The sequence below is a fragment of the Saccopteryx leptura genome, chromosome 6 (assembly GCF_036850995.1).
Source record: "Saccopteryx leptura isolate mSacLep1 chromosome 6, mSacLep1_pri_phased_curated, whole genome shotgun sequence".
Taxonomy (NCBI): domain Eukaryota; kingdom Metazoa; phylum Chordata; class Mammalia; order Chiroptera; family Emballonuridae; genus Saccopteryx; species Saccopteryx leptura.
This window is the reverse complement of record NC_089508.1, coordinates 107,270,183-107,287,204: the sequence shown is the minus strand read 5'-3', so window position 1 is coordinate 107,287,204 and position 17,022 is coordinate 107,270,183. Positions and strand designations below refer to the sequence as shown.

Here is a 17,022-nt window from a genome sequence, read left to right as displayed (position 1 = left end):
CTTTCTCTCTATCACCCTTCCTCTCTCCCTCTCTAAAATCAATACATAAATAGCCTGACCTGTGGTGGCGTAGTGGATAAAGTGTCGACTTGAAACACTGAGGAGGTTGCCAGTTTGAAACCCTGGGCTTGCCCAGTCAAGGCACATACAAAAAGCAACTACTTACTATGAGTTGATGTGTCTTGTTCCTCCCCCGCTTTCTCTCTCCAGCCTCTAAAATCAATAAATAAAATTCTAAAAAATAACAAAATACAGTGTGTCCGTAAAGTCATGGTGCACTTTTGACCGGTCACAGGAAAGCAACAAAAGACGATAGAAATGTGAAATCTGGCCCTGGCCGGTTGGCTCAGCGGTAGAGCGTCGGCCTAGCGTGCGGAGGACCCGGGTTCGATTCCCGGCCAGGGCACATAGGAGAAGCGCCCATTTGCTTCTCCACCCCTCCGCCGCGCTTTCCTCTCTGTCTCTCTCTTCCCCTCCCGCAGCCAAGGCTCCATTGGAGCAAAGATGGCCCGGGCGCTGGGGATGGCTCTGTGGCCTCTGCCTCAGGCGCTAGAGTGGCTCTGGTTGCAATATGGCGACGCCCAGGATGGGCAGAGCATCGCCCCCTGGGGGGCAGAGCACCGCCCCTGGTGGGCGTGCCGGGTGGATCCCGGTCGGGCGCATGCGGGAGTCTGTCTGTCTCTCCCTGTTTCCAGCTTCAGAAAAATGAAAAAAAAAAAAAAAAAAGAAATGTGAAATCTGCACCAAATAAAAGGAAACTCTCCCAGGTTCATACCTATTCAGTGCAGTTCGATGTGGGCTCACGCACAGATTTTTTAGGGCTCCTTGGTTAACTATCCCATATAGCCTCTACAGACTTGTCACTGTCTGATGGCCTACCAGAACGGGGTTTCTCCACCAAACTGCCGGTTTTCTTCAACTGCTTATCCCACCGAGTAATGTTATTCCTATGTGGTGGCGCTTCGTTATAAACATGCCGATATTCACGTTGCACTGTGGTCACAGATTCGAATTTAGCGAGCCACAGAACACACTGAACTTTCTTCTGTATGGTCCACATATCGACTGGCATGGCCGTGGGCTGCTCCGCTGTATACACAGTGTTACGTCATCATCTGCGCATGCGCACATGCTGCCATATCCTACAGATGATGGGAGGGAGGGTTTTCCTTTTATTTGGTGCAGATTTCACATTTCTATAGTCTTTTGTTGCTTTCCTGTGACTGGTCAAAAGTGCACCATGACTTTATGGACACACTGTACAATAAAAATAAATAAATAAAATTTTAAAATAAATAAAATAAAATACCATAGTACTGGCATCAAGACAGAAATATAAAACAAAGACTAGATTAGAGACCAGAAATAAACCTATGCACATAAAGTCAACTGATTTTCAACAAGCGTGCCAAAAATGCATAAAGTAATGAGTACAGGGCAGTCTCTTCAACAAACCGTATTGGAAATAATGGCAGAAATATGTGAAAGAGCCTGACCAGGCGGTGGCGCAGTGGATAGTGTCGGACTGAGATAAAGAGGACTTAGGTTCAAAACCTGGAGGTCGCCAGCATGAGCATGGGCACAGCAGCTTGAGCACAGGGTCGCTGGCTTGAACCCAAGGTCGCTGGCTCGAGCAAGGGGTCACTGGCTCATCTGGAGCCCCCCAGTCAAGGCACATATGAGAAAGCAATCAATGAACAACTAAGGTATCGCAACAAAGAATTGATGCTTCACATCTCTCTTCTTCCCTGTCTGTCCCTATCTGTCCCTCTGTGTGTGTGTGTCTCTCTCTCTCTTACTCTGTCACAAAAATAAAGAAATATGCTAAAGAATAAATTTGATTCTTATCTTACACCATACAGAAACATCAACTAAAAATGAATTCAAGAATTAAATTTAAGACCTTAAACTATAAAACTACTAGAATAAAATATAGGTGATCAACTTCATAACAATGGTATTGGCAATGATTTTTTGGATGATACCAAAAGCACAGGCAACAAAAGTAAAAATAAGTAAGTAAATTATGTCAAATTAAAAAGTTTCTGCACAGCAAAGGAACAATTAGAGTGAAAAGGCAACCTACAGAATGGCATAAAATATTTGATAAGGAACTCAATTTAAAAATGGGCAAAACACCTGATAGATATTTCTCCAAAGAAGATAGACAGATGGCCAATAGGTGCATAAAAAGATGCTCAGTATCTCTAATTATCAGAAAAACGCAAATCAAAATCACCATGAGATATCACTTCACACCTGTTAGGATGCCTATTATCAAAAAACAGATAAGCCCTGGCCAGGTGGCTCAGTTGGTTGGAGCATCATACCAATATACCAAGGCTGTGCTTCAATCCCCAGCCAGGGAACTCATAAGAATCAACCAATGGCCCTGGCCGGTTGGCTCAGCGGTAGAGCGTCGGCCTGGCGTGCGGGGGACCCGGGTTTGATTCCCGGCCAGGGCACATAGGAGAAGCGCCCATTTGCTTCTCCACCCCGCCCCCCTCCTTCCTCTATGTCTCTCTCTTCCCCTCCCGCAGCCAAGGCTCCATTGGAGCAAAGATGGCCCGGGCGCTGGGGATGGCTCCTTGGCCTCTGCCCCAGGCACTAGAGTGGTTCTGGTCGCGGCAGAGCAACGCCCCGGAGGGGCAGAGCATCACCCCCTGGTGGGCAGAGCGTCACCCCTGGTGGGCGTGCCGGGTGGATCCCGGTCGGGCGCATGCGGGAGTCTGTCTGACTGTCTCTCCCCATTTCCAGCTTCAGAAAAATACAAAAAAAAAAAAAAAAAGAATCAACCAATGAATGCACAGATAAGTGGAACAAAAAATCAATGTTTCTCCTCTCTCTCAAATTAACCAAAAAATAAAAAATTTTAAATTCCAGTGTTGGTGAGAATACAGAGATTAGAATCCCTGTGTGCAGTTGATGGGAATGTGATATGGTGTGCTCACTGTGAAAAACAATATGGAGGTTCCTCAAAAATTTTAAATTAGAACTACCACATGACATTGTAATCCTTCTGAGTATTTATCCAAAAGAACTGATATCAGGATCTCAAAGAGATATTTGCACTCTCGTGTTTATTATACCACCATTTATAATTGCCGAGATGTGGTAAACAACTTAAATGTACATTGAAGGATGAATGGATAGCCTGATCGTTGATGGCACAGTGGACAGAGCATCAACCTGGGACACTGAAGGTACTAGGTTCAAAACCTGAGGTCACCACTTGAGAACGGGGTCGTCAGCTTGAGTGTGGAATCATCAACATGATCCCATAGTCAAGGGCTTGAAACTCCCAGGGTTGTTGGCCTGAGCAAGGGGTCACTGGCTTAGCTAGGGCCCCAAGCTCAAAGCATGTACGAGAATCAATCTATCAACAACTTAAAGTTTTACAACTACAAGTTGATGCTTCTCATCTCTCTCCCTTCCTCTTTCTCTTTCTCTCTGGCTAAAAAAAAAAGAAAAGAAAAAAAGGATAAATAGATTAAAAAAAAATGTGACATATACATACAATGAAATATTATTCAGTCTTTTAAAAAAAGAAGGAAATTGCTCTGGCTAAATAGCTCAGTTAGTTAGAGCATCATCCCAATACACTAAGGTTGTGGGTCTGATCCCTGGTCAGGGTACATACAGGAACAGATTGATGTTTCTATCTCTCTCTTTCCCTTCCTCTCTCCCTAAAATCAATAAATTAAAAAAAGAGAGAGATAAACTGTCATATGCTACAATATGGACAAACATTGAAGGTACTATACTAAGTGAAAGAAACTAGTTGCAAAAGGACAAATATTGCATTATAGTTACATGAGGTATATAAACAAATCAAACGCATAAGCAGTGAAAAGAATGGTGGTTGCCAGGGGCTATGGGGAAGAGGAAATGGGGAGTTGCTATTCATCAGGTATAAAATTTCAGTTATACGTAGTGATTAAGTTGTAGAGATTGGTGGTACAACAGTGTGCCTATAGTTAATACTGAATTTCACACTTAAAATGTGTGAAGAGGGTAGATCTCATGTTAAGTGTTCTTACAACAACTAAAAAAAATAGATAAAAGAAATTCCTTGGGAGGTAAGTTTCAGCTGGGAGCATAGAATCGTCCTGAGCAGTCATTTAGTCTTGATAGCATACTATCTCTCTCCTGTGTGTGTGTGTGTGTATATATATATATATATATATATATATATATATATATTTATTTTTTTTATTTTATTTATTGATTTTAGAGAGAGGACAAAGAGAGAGAAAGGTGGGGGGAAGAGCGGGAAGCATCAGCATACAGTTGCTTCTTGTATGTACCTTGACTGGGCAAGCTTGGGGATTTGATCCAGCGACCTCAGCATTCCAGGTCAACACTTTATCCACTGCGCCACCACAGGTCAGTCTGTACCATCTTTTTTGACCAAAGGAACCCAAAACAGTAGACGTGCATTGTGGAAAATCTCATCATAAGTACCTTTGGCCTCCAAATCTCACATGGTGAATGCCTACTGTTTTGAAAAGAATAATGTATGGATTTTCTTATGAAATTAAAAAGAAAAAACTAGTAATAAAAATACAAAGAAGTATTAACAAATCTACCTCACAGAGAGAAATTCTGATATTCATCCCTCAGTAATTGAAAGATGAAGCAAACAAAAAAATGAGTAAGGAAACTATGAGTTTATATTTACATAAGTAAATAAATCTAAAGCATTATGAGGAATGAGAAATCTGTATAGTTTCAAAGGACTTCTCTCCTATATACTTTTTTTTTCAAGGTGCTTGTTTAAATTCTTAATTGATTTTAGAGACAGAGAGGAAGGAGGAGAGAGGGAGAGAGAGATATCAATTTGTTGTTCCAGTTATTTTATGCACTCATTGGTTGATTCTTGTATATGCCATGACCAGAGATCAAACCTGAAACCTTAGCGTATTGAGGTGATGTTTTAACCAATTGAGCTACCTGGTCAGGGCTCCTTTATATACTTATTAATCACAATGAGAAAAATGGAAAAATGAGAAACCTGGAAGGCACCACTTAATTCAAGTGGTCAATATATATCTCACCAACAATGTTATATCAAAACTATGTGCTGCATGAAAGAATTCAATGAGAAAACATGGCATCATTGCTGTGATATTCCTACCAAAGGTGCAAAATCTCACTCTAGTCATGAATAGCAGACCAATTCAAAATTGAGTTGCATTCTACAAAATAACTAGACTAGCCTGAATGGTCAGTGGTGGCGCAGTGGATAGAGTGTTGAGCTGGGACGCTAAAGTCCCTGGTTTGAAACCCCAACGTTGGCCCTGTGGTAGAGCATCAGCTCAGCATGCGGATATCCCAGGAATCTTACAGTCAGGGCACACTGGAGAAGTGACCATCTGCTTCTCCACCCCTTCCCCTTCTCTATCTCTCTCTTCCCCTTCTGAAGCCATGGCTCAGTTGGTTCGAGCGAGTTGGCCTCAGGTGCTGAGCATGGCTCCGTGTCCTCTACCTCAGGCACTAAAAAAAATGGCTCTGTTGCTGAGCAATGAAGCAACAGGCCCAGATTGGCAGAGCATCACCCCCTAGTGGGCTTTCCTGGTGGATCCTGGTCGGGGAGCATGCGGGAGTGTCTGACTACCTCCCTTCCTCTCACTAAAATAAAAAAATAAAAATAAAATAAATAGAAATAGAAATCCCAAGGTTGCTGGCTGGAGTGTGGGATCATCAACATAATCCCAAGGTCGCTAGCTTGAATAAGAAGGGGTCAATGGCTTGGCTTGAGCCCCCCAGTCAAGGTGCGTATGAGAAGCAATCAGTGGACAACTAAAGTGAAGCAACTACACGTTGATGCTTCTCATCTCTTTCCTCCCTCTCTTTTCCTTCTTGTCTCTCTGTCTCTTTCAAATATATATATAAAAAATAGCCTATAATTTTCAAAAATGGAAGATCATGAAAGTCAAAGAAAGACTGAGGTATTGTTCCACAATGAAGGAGACTAAACAGACATACTAACTAAATGTAATGACAAAGACATGTGACTCTAAACTGGATCTCTTTGCTATGAATGGTGCTACTAGGACAACTAACACTTAAATGGAGCCTGACAGATAATAGTAATACATCAATGTGCATGTTCTAATTTTGATCATTATAGTGTGGTTACATAAGAGAATGCCTCTCATTTGTCTAAAGTATACATTACAGTATTCAGAGGTGATAGGGCATCATGTTGTGAGCTCATTTCCATGTTCACCAAAGAAGTTCTTCTGCACTTTCTTACAACTTTTCTACAAGTATGAGACTGTTAAAAAATGTATCACAAAGCCTGACCAGTGGTGCCACAGTGGATAGAGTGGCAACCTGAGATGCTGACGTTCCAGGTTCAAAACCCCAAGGTCGCTGGCTTGAGTGCAGGCTTGCCAGCTTGAGCATGGGATCTTCGACATAATCCCATGGTCAGTGGCTGGAGCCCAGAGGTCACTGGCTGGAAGTCCAAGGTTGTTGGCTTGAGCAAGGGGTTGGCTCAGCCCCTGATAAAGGCACATATGAGAAGCAATCAATGAACAACTAAAGTGATAAAACTAAGAATTGCTGCTTCTCATCTCTCCTCTCTCTCTCTTGCCAAAAAAAAATAAAATTATATATATATATATATATCATAAAGACAATGCATATTAAGCACTCATGAAATAAATGACTCAATCTTAAGTGTACACCTCTTTGTAAAAAATTTTTTTCTTTTCCAAGTGATAAGAGGGGATTAGACAGACGGATTCCTGCATGTGCCCTGACCAGTCTCCACCCGGCAAACCCCCATCTTGGGCCAAAGCCCTGCCCATCTGGAGCCATGCTCGCAACCAAGCTACTTTTAGTGCCTAAAGCAAAGGCTCCATGAAGTCATCCTTAGCGCCCAGAGCCAATGTGCTTGAACCAATTGAGCCATGTCTGCAGAAGGGGAAGAGAGAGAGAAAGAGAGAAGGGGGTGGGGGAGGGCTGGAGAAGCAGATGGTCACTTCTCCTGTGTGCCCTGACCAGGAATTGAACCCAGGACTTCCACACGTGGGGCCAAAGCTCTACCATTGAGAGCCAACTGGTCAAGGCAATATATATTTCTTTGGAAGAGAAAAATATGGAAAATTCCTAATTAATTTTATAAATCTTGAAATCAAATTAAAGGCAATATGAGAATTAAAAATTAAATTTTGGCCTGACCTGTGGTGGCACAGTAAATAAAGCGTCAACCTGGAACACTGAGGTCACCGGGTCAAAACCCTGGGTGTGCCTGGTCAAGGCACATATAGGAAGCAATGATGAGTTGATGCTTCCTGCTTCTTCCTTCACCTCCCCAGGCCCCCCCCTCTAAAAACTAATAAATAAAATAAAAAAGATAAAAATTATCTCTCACTAATAAACATAGAAATAAAGCTTCTAAATAAAACATTAGCAAATAAATCTGGTAATGCACATGAAAAATAATAATTCTAGGAATTAAAAGATGGTTAACATTAGAAAATCCATTAATAATGTCAACCACCAAGTTAATATATTAATGTGAAAAAAATGACTAATTCGGTAGATGCAGACAAGGCATTTTATAAAATCTAACAATTATTAATGGTAAAAACTCTTAGAAAACAAGAAATTAAATTTCCTTAAATTGATAAAGAGTATTTACCAAAATCCAAAAGTAAATATACTTATTGAAAAACTGTTACCCTGCCCTGGCCGGTTGGCTCAGTGGTAGAGCGTCGGCCTGGTGTGCGGAAGTCCCGGGTTCGATTCCTGGCCAGGGCACACAGGAGAGGCGCCAATCTGCTTCTCCACCCCTCCCCCTCTCCTTCCTCTCTGTCTCTCTCTTCCCCTCCCGCAGCCAAGGCTCCATTGGACCAAGGGATGGCCCGGGCACTGGGGATGGCTCCTTGGCCTCTGCCCCAGGCGCTAGAGTGGCTCTGGTCGCGAGGCCCCGGATGGGCAGAGCATCGCCCCCTGGTGGGCGTGCCGGGTGGATCCCAGTTGGGCGCATGCGGGAGTCTGTCTGACTACCTCCCCGTTTCCAGCTTCAGAAAAATACAAAAAAAAAAAAAAAAAAGAATTAAGAAGAGAGGTAGGCCCCCTGACCGGGTGGCTTGGTGGACCGTGCACTATTCTGGCATGCCAAGGTTGTGGGTTTGACCCCCAGTCAGGGTACATACAAGAGCAACCAATGGGTACACAACTAAATGGAAAAACTAGGTGGAACAATGAGTCAATACTTTTCTCTCTCTCTCCTCCTTCCTCTCTCTCTTTCTAAAATCAATAGGAAAATTTTTTTTAAAAAAATAAGAGAAGTAAATAAGGTTAGATATAATATCAATATCCAAATTACTTTTCTATACAGTAACAGAAAATAAAAAGTAATTTTTAAAATAATTTTAATGGGGCCCTGGCCGGTTGGCTCAGTGGTAGAGCATCGCCTGGCGTGCAGGAGTCCCGGGTTTGATTCCCGGCCAGGGCACACAGGAGAAGCGCCCATCTGCTTCTCCACCCCTCTCCCTCTCCTTCCTCTCTGTCTCTCTCTTCCCCTCCCGCAGCCAAGACTCCACTGGAGCAAAGTTGGCCCGGGCGCTGAGGATGGCTCCATGGCCTCTGCCTCAGGCGCTAGAATGGCTCTGGTTGCAACAGAGCAATGCCCCAGATGGGCAGAGCATCACCCCCTTGTGGGCTTGCTGGGTGGATCCCGGTCAGGCGCATGCGGGAGTCTGTCTGACTGCCTCCCTGTTTCCAGCTTCGGAAAAATACAAAAAAAAAAAAAAAAATTATAATTTTAATGGGGTGACATTAATCAATCAGGGTACATAGGTTCAGAAATATGTTTCTAAATAAAAAAATTTTAACAATAATAAGTGTGAGAAGAAAAAGAATTAGGTAAACTTCGCAGGTTATTGAGTTATCAAGAGTTACTAGACTGAAAGCTATAAAAAGAATATTGTATTACTGGTGCAGAAACAACCAAACAGATCAATGAAACAAATACTATAAAAAGCTAGAAAACAGCCATCACACATATGGATATTTAATCTTAAAAAAGTTACACTTGCTGATCAGTGAGGAAACAAAGGGATATATGAGTGTTGAAATTACCTATCCATGTGCAAAAAATTAAAATTAGATCCCTACATTATACCACACACAAAAAGTAATTAAAGGTAGCTTATTAATCTAATTGTTAAGCAAATTTTCAACTTTTAAAGGAATATACATCTTTTTATCTCAAAGTAGAGAAGATATAAAAAGTAAATATCATAAAGGAAAGATGATAACTTCAGCTACATTAAAATGTAAAACTTTTGTTCATCAAGTCATCAAAAAGAGTGAAAAGACACTCCAATGACAGGATAAAAATATTTGCAAAACATATAACCAGCAGGGTGCTGGTTTCTAGACTATATGAAGAACCTTTCCGGTCAGTAATGGGAAGACTAATAGCCTGACATAAAAGCAAAAGAAATGAACAGGCATTTTTTAGGAAGGAAAATCCGAGCAGCCAGTAAACATCAAAAAGATGTTTCATGGCCTGACCAAGCAGTGGCGCATCAATCTGAGACGCTGAGAACCCAGGTTCAAAACCCTGACATTGCTAGCTTGAGCGCAGGCTCACCAGCTTGAGCATGGGATCACAGACAGGACGATTCCCATGTTCACCAACTTGAAGCCCAAGGTCACTGGCTTGAGCCCAAATTCACTGACTTCAGCAAAGGGTCACTGGTTCGGTTGGAGCCTTACTCCCCGCCCCCCCCCCCGCCCCCGCCCAGGTCAAGGCACATAAGAGAAAGCAATCAGTGAACAACTAAGGTGCCACAATACAAGTTGATGCTTCTCATTTCTCTCCCTTCCTATCTGTGTCTCTCTCTCTCAAAAAAAAAAAAAAAAAAGAAAAGATGTTTCATGGATCTAGCCATAGCTCGGTTGGTTAGAGAATCATCTCAATACATCAAAGTTGTGGGCTCTACCCCCAGTCAGGGTACATGTCAGGGCACATATGGGAAGTGACCAATGAATGCACAACTAAGTAGAACAAATGAATGCTTCTATCTCTCTCTCTCTTTCTCTAAAATCAATCAATAAAAAAAGTAAAAAGAAAAAGATCTTTCATTTCAGTTGTCATCAGAAAAAGTGACAAGAAGCTCCACCATTTTCATACCTCTCTATTCTATTTTAATAATTTACAAAGATATGGTATGTTAATGAAAGATAAGAATCATTATTGAGTGTGCCCTCTTATTTTCATTAGTATACTAAAGATCTTGTCTCCCTGGCTGGGTAGCTTAGTTGGTTGGAGTGTTTCCCAATATGCCAAGGTTGCAGGTTCCATCCCCAGTCAGGGAACATACAAGAATCAACATGTGATTGTGTAAATAAGCGGAAATTGATGTTTCTCTCTCTCCCTTTTTCTCCCCCTTCCTCTGTCTCTCTAAAATCAATAATAAAAGAGAGAGAGACAGAGGTACTGTTGGTGGTGCAGTGGATAAAGCATTGGCCTGGAATGCTGAGACCGCCAGTTCAAAACCCCAGTCTTTTACAGTCAAGGCACATATGAGAAGCAACCACCAGGAATTGATGCTTCCTGCTCTTGCAAAATTAGTACAGTTTTTAATTGCTATTCAAAATAAACAATATAAAGAAAAACATGTCTATATTTTGGCACAAATAGAAAATTATGCCAAAATTGTGAAAATAGGTTTAGAGAGTCAGAAATGATAATACAGTCAAACATTCCAACTGTATTATTGGATATGCATACTTGAGTCTTAACCTGAATATTATACTAATTATACTAATACTTTCAATGATGCAAAATGACATAATCATTACAAGTCTTCTTAAGGTAACAGCTACAAAACCTCTAAAAATCATCTCACTTAGTTCTTTCCTATGGTACTTTCTTTGTATCCTAGTTCCAATACAGCTTCCAGTACAACTGTATTTTTTTTTTTAATTCACACAAATGAGCTAAAATACTATTAATTTTGTTTTACTTACTTATTCTATTTACTTTTTAAACTTCCGCTCTCAGAAAAGGCTTAAAGAAAGAAAATTAGCTTAAAAGTTAAGCAAAATAACAGTACCTCACAATGCTGACGAGAAGCTTGAATTTCACATTCATATTTGTTCTTTACAGATTCTAAGCAGAGTTCTCTATAGATTCCTGTAACCAAACACAATTATTCTGATTATGTTAGCAACAAGCAGTTTCATTATAACTTTCCTACAGGAATTGTCCAAACTGTATTTTATAAGATGAAGCAAAAAGAAATTGACTGGTGATTCTAACTTTATCTTTAAACTCTAAAAATAAAAAGGCTTAAAGTATATATCAAAGAAGACTAGAAAACTAAGAGTTTAAGAGATAGAAAAAAACTACATTACAAACTTTAGTTCTTACCCCAGTCTTCTAAAGAATACTACTCTTAAGTGTTTGAAAGAGAATAATCAAAATGAAAATAAAACTCTTTTCCTATGAAAAACAATCTCTGAGGACTCATAATGGAAACAGAGTCAATATGTAACTCAAACAACTGGATACCATAGCCGTCAAAACCACAATTTAAAAACTATTATTTACTTTTAAAGTCCAAAGCTTCTAAGAAGATTATAAGCATAAATTGATATAATGAAGTCTGTGATGTTTGAGTGCTCCTGACCGGGCTTACCTATAGAATGGATGCTCAAGAGAGTTTAACTTAGAGGTACCAAGGCCACGCCCATGTGCCATCATAAAAATGGCAAAGAGCTCTAGATGTATGTATTAAACTCTATGTCATAGAATTTAATGGACCTAGAAATGTTCTTGTATCATAAAGGCAAGGGACAGGTATCTGGAAACATGCCATTAGCAACACATTCATACACACTACTCTTTCTACGATCAAAAACTAAAGGTCACAGAGTAGAAAACTGAATAAAGACCTAAGTATTATTTCCTAAATACCCAGAAAGTCTCACTTAGTTCTTTCAGAATGTCAAAGACAATGACAGACATGTTTACTTTTAAGGGTATATGTGCTAAACAAATATGCAAAGACAACAAGCAAGTTGAATATTGCACATCTTTGTATTTAAAATTAAGTACTCAAGAATAAAATTTGAATTAAGCTGGGCTTAGTAACAAAAAGAAACTATTATCAACATTGCCTCTGGGATAACAAATATATGAGGATCAATTACTATCTGAAAAAAGAAAACAATTTTAAAGAATTCAGTTTTTAGTTTGACTATGAAAAACCAAAGTGGTCTTTATATGGATTCATCCCTTTCTATGAGCACTAGGACATAATTCTGAGGTTGGACCCCAGTTACAAAGAGCAAAATTTAATCATATGAATACAGGGGTGGGCAAACGTAGGTTTGAATTCAACCACCTCAGGAGGCAGTGGGGCTAACCCAAGCAGGTCACTGAAATCAGGTTTGTTTACTGATTTTCGAAGACTACAAGAATGTGTAGGCCTGATCTCTGGTGGCAGAGTGAATAAAGCATCGACCTGGAATGCTGAGGTCGCTGGTTCGAATCCTTGGGCTTGCCCAGTCAAGGCACATACAGAAAGCAACTACTATAAGTAGATGCTTCCCACTTCTTCCCCCTCTTTCTGTCTCTCTCCAACTCTCTCCAAAAATGAATAAATAAAATCTTAAAAAAAAAAAAAAAAGAATGTGTAAATAATGAAGACTGGCAATTTGAGCACTTACAAGATTGTACCTAAGTGCACTGTGCCATTTGTGATCTTCTTTTGAGTTAAAGCTATCGTAATGATTGCAACCGCATGTCTTTTTCCATACAAACAGCGGTAAACCTACTTTTGCCCACCCTTATATTGTTCATTTTCATGTATTCATAGCCTAGCCACAAATGAGTACACGATTGTATCAAAATTAAAAATTTTCATTAAATTATCTAGTTGAAGGCTAATTCCCTGTTCTTTATGTCTTGAACAAATACTTTTTAATATTTGTATAAATTTAAAAAAAATCCTTATCACTCTTACAGGTGAAAACTAAGAGTAGTTAAATTAAACTTTAATTTATAGGAAATTAAACTGTGATAGTAACAATATCTCAATATTTCTTAATGAAACTATCATGGTTTCTAACTGTTTTAGTTGTAAAAGTATCTTCTCAACAACACTGTGAGCAACTTGAGGGCCTTTTTTTTTTTTTTTTTTTTGGTCCCCACAGCAGCAGAGGAGAGCAAGAGGTATTTAATAAATAACTGTGGGGTGACTGACAGTGCAACACTGGTCAGTGTAAATATATTTGTAATTCCATTAACAACAATGCTCACTTGACAAAACCTTTTAAATCTATTGAAGAGTTCATACACTACTATATGAAAAAGATGTTTCACTTTCCTACCTGCTACCTTTGTACGAATTTGCATATTTTCTTGTAAAGTTGCCAGTGGTTCCAAATATTCTGGTGCTTTTCCAGCTATGACTTCTTGTAGTTTTGCATCCACCTGACTTAATCGTTCTTTATAAAGTCTTAACAAAGCAAAAATTAAGATATTAATTTAAAAAGCCCAACAAAGGCTAACAATTTACCATTTCTATACATTATGTCTTCCTAATAATCATATTCTAATAACCTACCCAATGCACTGTTGCCACGATCGCAAGTTAAAAACTCAATTATATTATTTGACTATGTACTGAATCACAAAATGAATATTTTTCTATCTTTTTTTAGATATATCACTCTTGACTGGTTAATTCATAACAAAAAGTACAACTGAAATAACTACTTTCTGGCACTCTAGATTTTTGTGTTTGTTTAACTGCATAACAATAAAGTGACTCCAAGAGAAAAGGTCATTTAAGCACTGAGTTTAAAAGAAACAAAGAAATCATTTTGAACAAGTCAGAGACTTGACTAGTTGCCAAAGGAAATAATTCCCTAGCTTCACTCCACCTTTACTGAAAAGGGGTCAGTAGTACAATAGTTAGCCTACTTGATTTTAAAAAAGAACAAAGAGGAAGTAAAGTGATAAAGGTAAAACCAACAGTGCTATAGAAAACAGAACTACAGAACTTGTGACCGGGCACGCCCAGTTCACCTGGGCTGCAACGAAGCCGCCACAAGAACCTGAGCTGTGCCATGGACGGGGGGTGAAAACGAGGCAGCAGAACCCTGTGTCTGTGTCTGTATCCGAGTCCAAATACAAACATGCTAATTTGCCCACTATTAGACCTATGAGCTTATCAAAGACAGAGTATGTGAGACAACTCAATGTTTATTTTTGGCAATTTTGCAGGATAGAATTCTTTTTAACAGGAAAATGTTTACACTGTCCTTCTTTACGAAAGGCACTTTTAATCCTAGTTTTGTGGCATTTTAAAGATATCCTAAAATTTTCAAAGCAGATTAACATTTAAAATAATTTGGTAAATTCATTTTTTGCCATGTATTACTTTTATGTCATATTAGGTCACAAGGATGGCATGTAGTAATTTCTAGAAGAAGCCACTGATTAAGCTTGGAGATGTTAGTATAATTAGCAGTTGGCTTTTGAAAACATGGTACCTGACTTTCATATAAAATTTTGCTTTTTCCTCTTAAAAATATAAAGCAATACAACTGACGATCAACATTGTCTATAATTGATCATTATAATTAGTATAGAGATGCATATAATGATTCTGAAGAAATAAAGCAAGTTTGGGTGTTAATGCAATAAATATTCCTTAAAAAAGGGAAAAAACAATCTGAGTTAACTGCCAAAATGATACATTATCATGTCTGGGTTAAATTTTTCTAAACACAATACAATGATAAACAGATGTGTAGTCGAAAGAGTACAACATGACAATCAGACTTTTTGAAATTATAAATAGAGCAGGTCCTCAAACAATAGTTTCATTCAATGTCACTTCATCCAATATCACTTCGTTATAACGTTGATGAGATACTGTAGAAACTTATCTCTTGTTTATTATCAATTGGCCCTTGGTAAAAAAAAAAAACTGGCTTTGTTATATGTCATTTTGCTTAAAGTCAAAGAATCTGTTGATGACGTTAAGTGAGGACTCACTGAACAACTTCAGGCAAAATGATAAATACGTGCTACAAAGGATGACTGCACCTGAAAATACCAAACTCATACAAAACATCGATGAGGTATCCTAAATAGGTGAACAGTATATTGAATGAAGAGGATAAGAGAATTAACAATAATCAACTAACTACCCTTTTAAAATAGATTCCTCAAAACCAGTATCTTTTCTATAACCTGGAATTCAAATACAGTGTGTCCATAAAGTCATAGTGCACTTTTGACTGGTCACAGGAAAGCAACAAAAGATGATAGAAATGTGAAATCTGCACCAAATAAAAGGAAAACTCTCCCAGGTTCATACCTATTCAGTGCAGTTCGATGTGGGCTCACGCACAGATTTTTTAGGGCTCCTTGGTTAACTCTCCCATATAGCCTCTACAGACTCGTCACTGACTGATGGCCTACCAGAACGGGGTTTCTCCACCAAACTGCCGGTTTCCTTCAACTGCTTATCCCACCGAGTAATGTTATTCCTATGTGGTGGCGCTTCGTTATAAACATGCCGATATTCACGTTGCGCTGTGGTGAAGATTCGAATTTAGCGAGCCACAGAACACACTGAACTTTCTTCTGTACCGTCCACATCTCGACTGGCATGGCCGTGGGCTGCTCTGCTGTATACACGGTGTTACGTCATCATCCTACAGATGATGGGAGGGAGGGTTTTCCTTTTATTTGGTGCAGATTTCACATTTCTATCGTCTTTTGTTGCTTTCCTGTGACCGGTCAAAAGTGCACCATGACTTTACTTACACACTGTACAAACTCATCAAAATCAAGGATCATGAGTCCCTCAGCAGCAACAATACTAGTCACAGAGTAGATGCTTAATTAATGTTTGCTGGACATTATATATTGAAAGAATGAAAACTTGGGTGGTATAAGCTCCTCTATCTTTTTAGAGAACTCATCTTCCACCACTATACAAACTGCAAATGGTGAATTTTCTGCCTTTTGAAATGAGTACTATTGTGCCCTGTGATGCTAGAACAGGAGAAGCAGGAGAATTATATTACTATTATTACTATCACTATTATTATTATATTAGTTTATTTCCCAACTCTTCCAAAGAGGATTTGGGACAGCTTACAGAGATGCAGAAGATTAAAAATAACAGCCCTGACTGGATAGCTTGGTTGGCTAGAGCATCATGCTGATGCACAGCGGTTGTCAGTTCGATCCCCGGTCAGGGCACATACAGGAATAGATCAATGTTCCTGTCGCCTCTGTCTCTCTCTTCTTTCCTCTCTAAAATCAGTAAAATCGACATTAAAATAAAAAAAAATTAACAAACAGGCAATTGAGGCAGGACAAAAAAATAAGTATAAACCAGATGCAAAGATTAATTTTTTTCCTATAATGTATTTCTGGATACCAATCCCTTGAGAAAGAATCCTATTAAATAGTGGTAATGGGTCTACTTTTACTACTTTCAGAAACGAGTGAAGCTGATAGGAGGTAACTGGCTGGTGGTCATAGTGAGTCATGAGAAAGCAAAAATCAAGGCAATGGCCAGTCCCAAGATGAACAAAATTAGGTTGAATGAATGACTCATTGCAAAGTTTTCCTATGTAATATATTATACTAGAGCTTTACAGTAATTTTCATTTCTTGAATAACCACTAAATAAACTTTAAAATCTTAATAGGTATATCTTAATTAATTGTATGAGAATTACTAAATCATGGATTACTTGTGCTAAAACAGAAATTTGCTTCCTCTTTTCCAGAATGATCCTGGATGAACTCTTCCTGTTTTTCCCAAATAATGCATTCTTTGGGGATTTAAACTCATTTTAACTTAAAATTAATAATGTAAATCTTTAGAATAAGAAAATTATACCATGTTTTTTAAAGCCAAAATTTTAAACTTTGGATGATTTTGAATTGCTTATATTAATGTGTGGCACTAGCATGAAACATCATCTATTTCCCCATGTACAAGATGCTCCCATGTAC

At 39.1% G+C, this 17,022-nt stretch overlaps 1 protein-coding gene across 6 annotated transcripts in view; it reads right to left on the bottom strand.

Annotated features, from left to right (window-relative positions):
- The window catches only part of BRMS1L (BRMS1 like transcriptional repressor), a 78,539-nt gene that overhangs the window by 55,258 nt on the left and 6,259 nt on the right, over positions 1-17,022 (bottom strand). For all 6 annotated transcript variants that reach the window (XM_066343134.1, XM_066343137.1, XM_066343133.1 and 3 more), the window contains exons 3-4: positions 13,366-13,493; positions 11,085-11,164 (exon numbers count right to left, since the gene is read on the bottom strand). In XM_066343134.1, the coding sequence (XP_066199231.1) occupies positions 11,085-11,164; positions 13,366-13,493 (208 nt within the window). The remainder of the gene's footprint in view (positions 1-11,084; positions 11,165-13,365; positions 13,494-17,022) is intronic.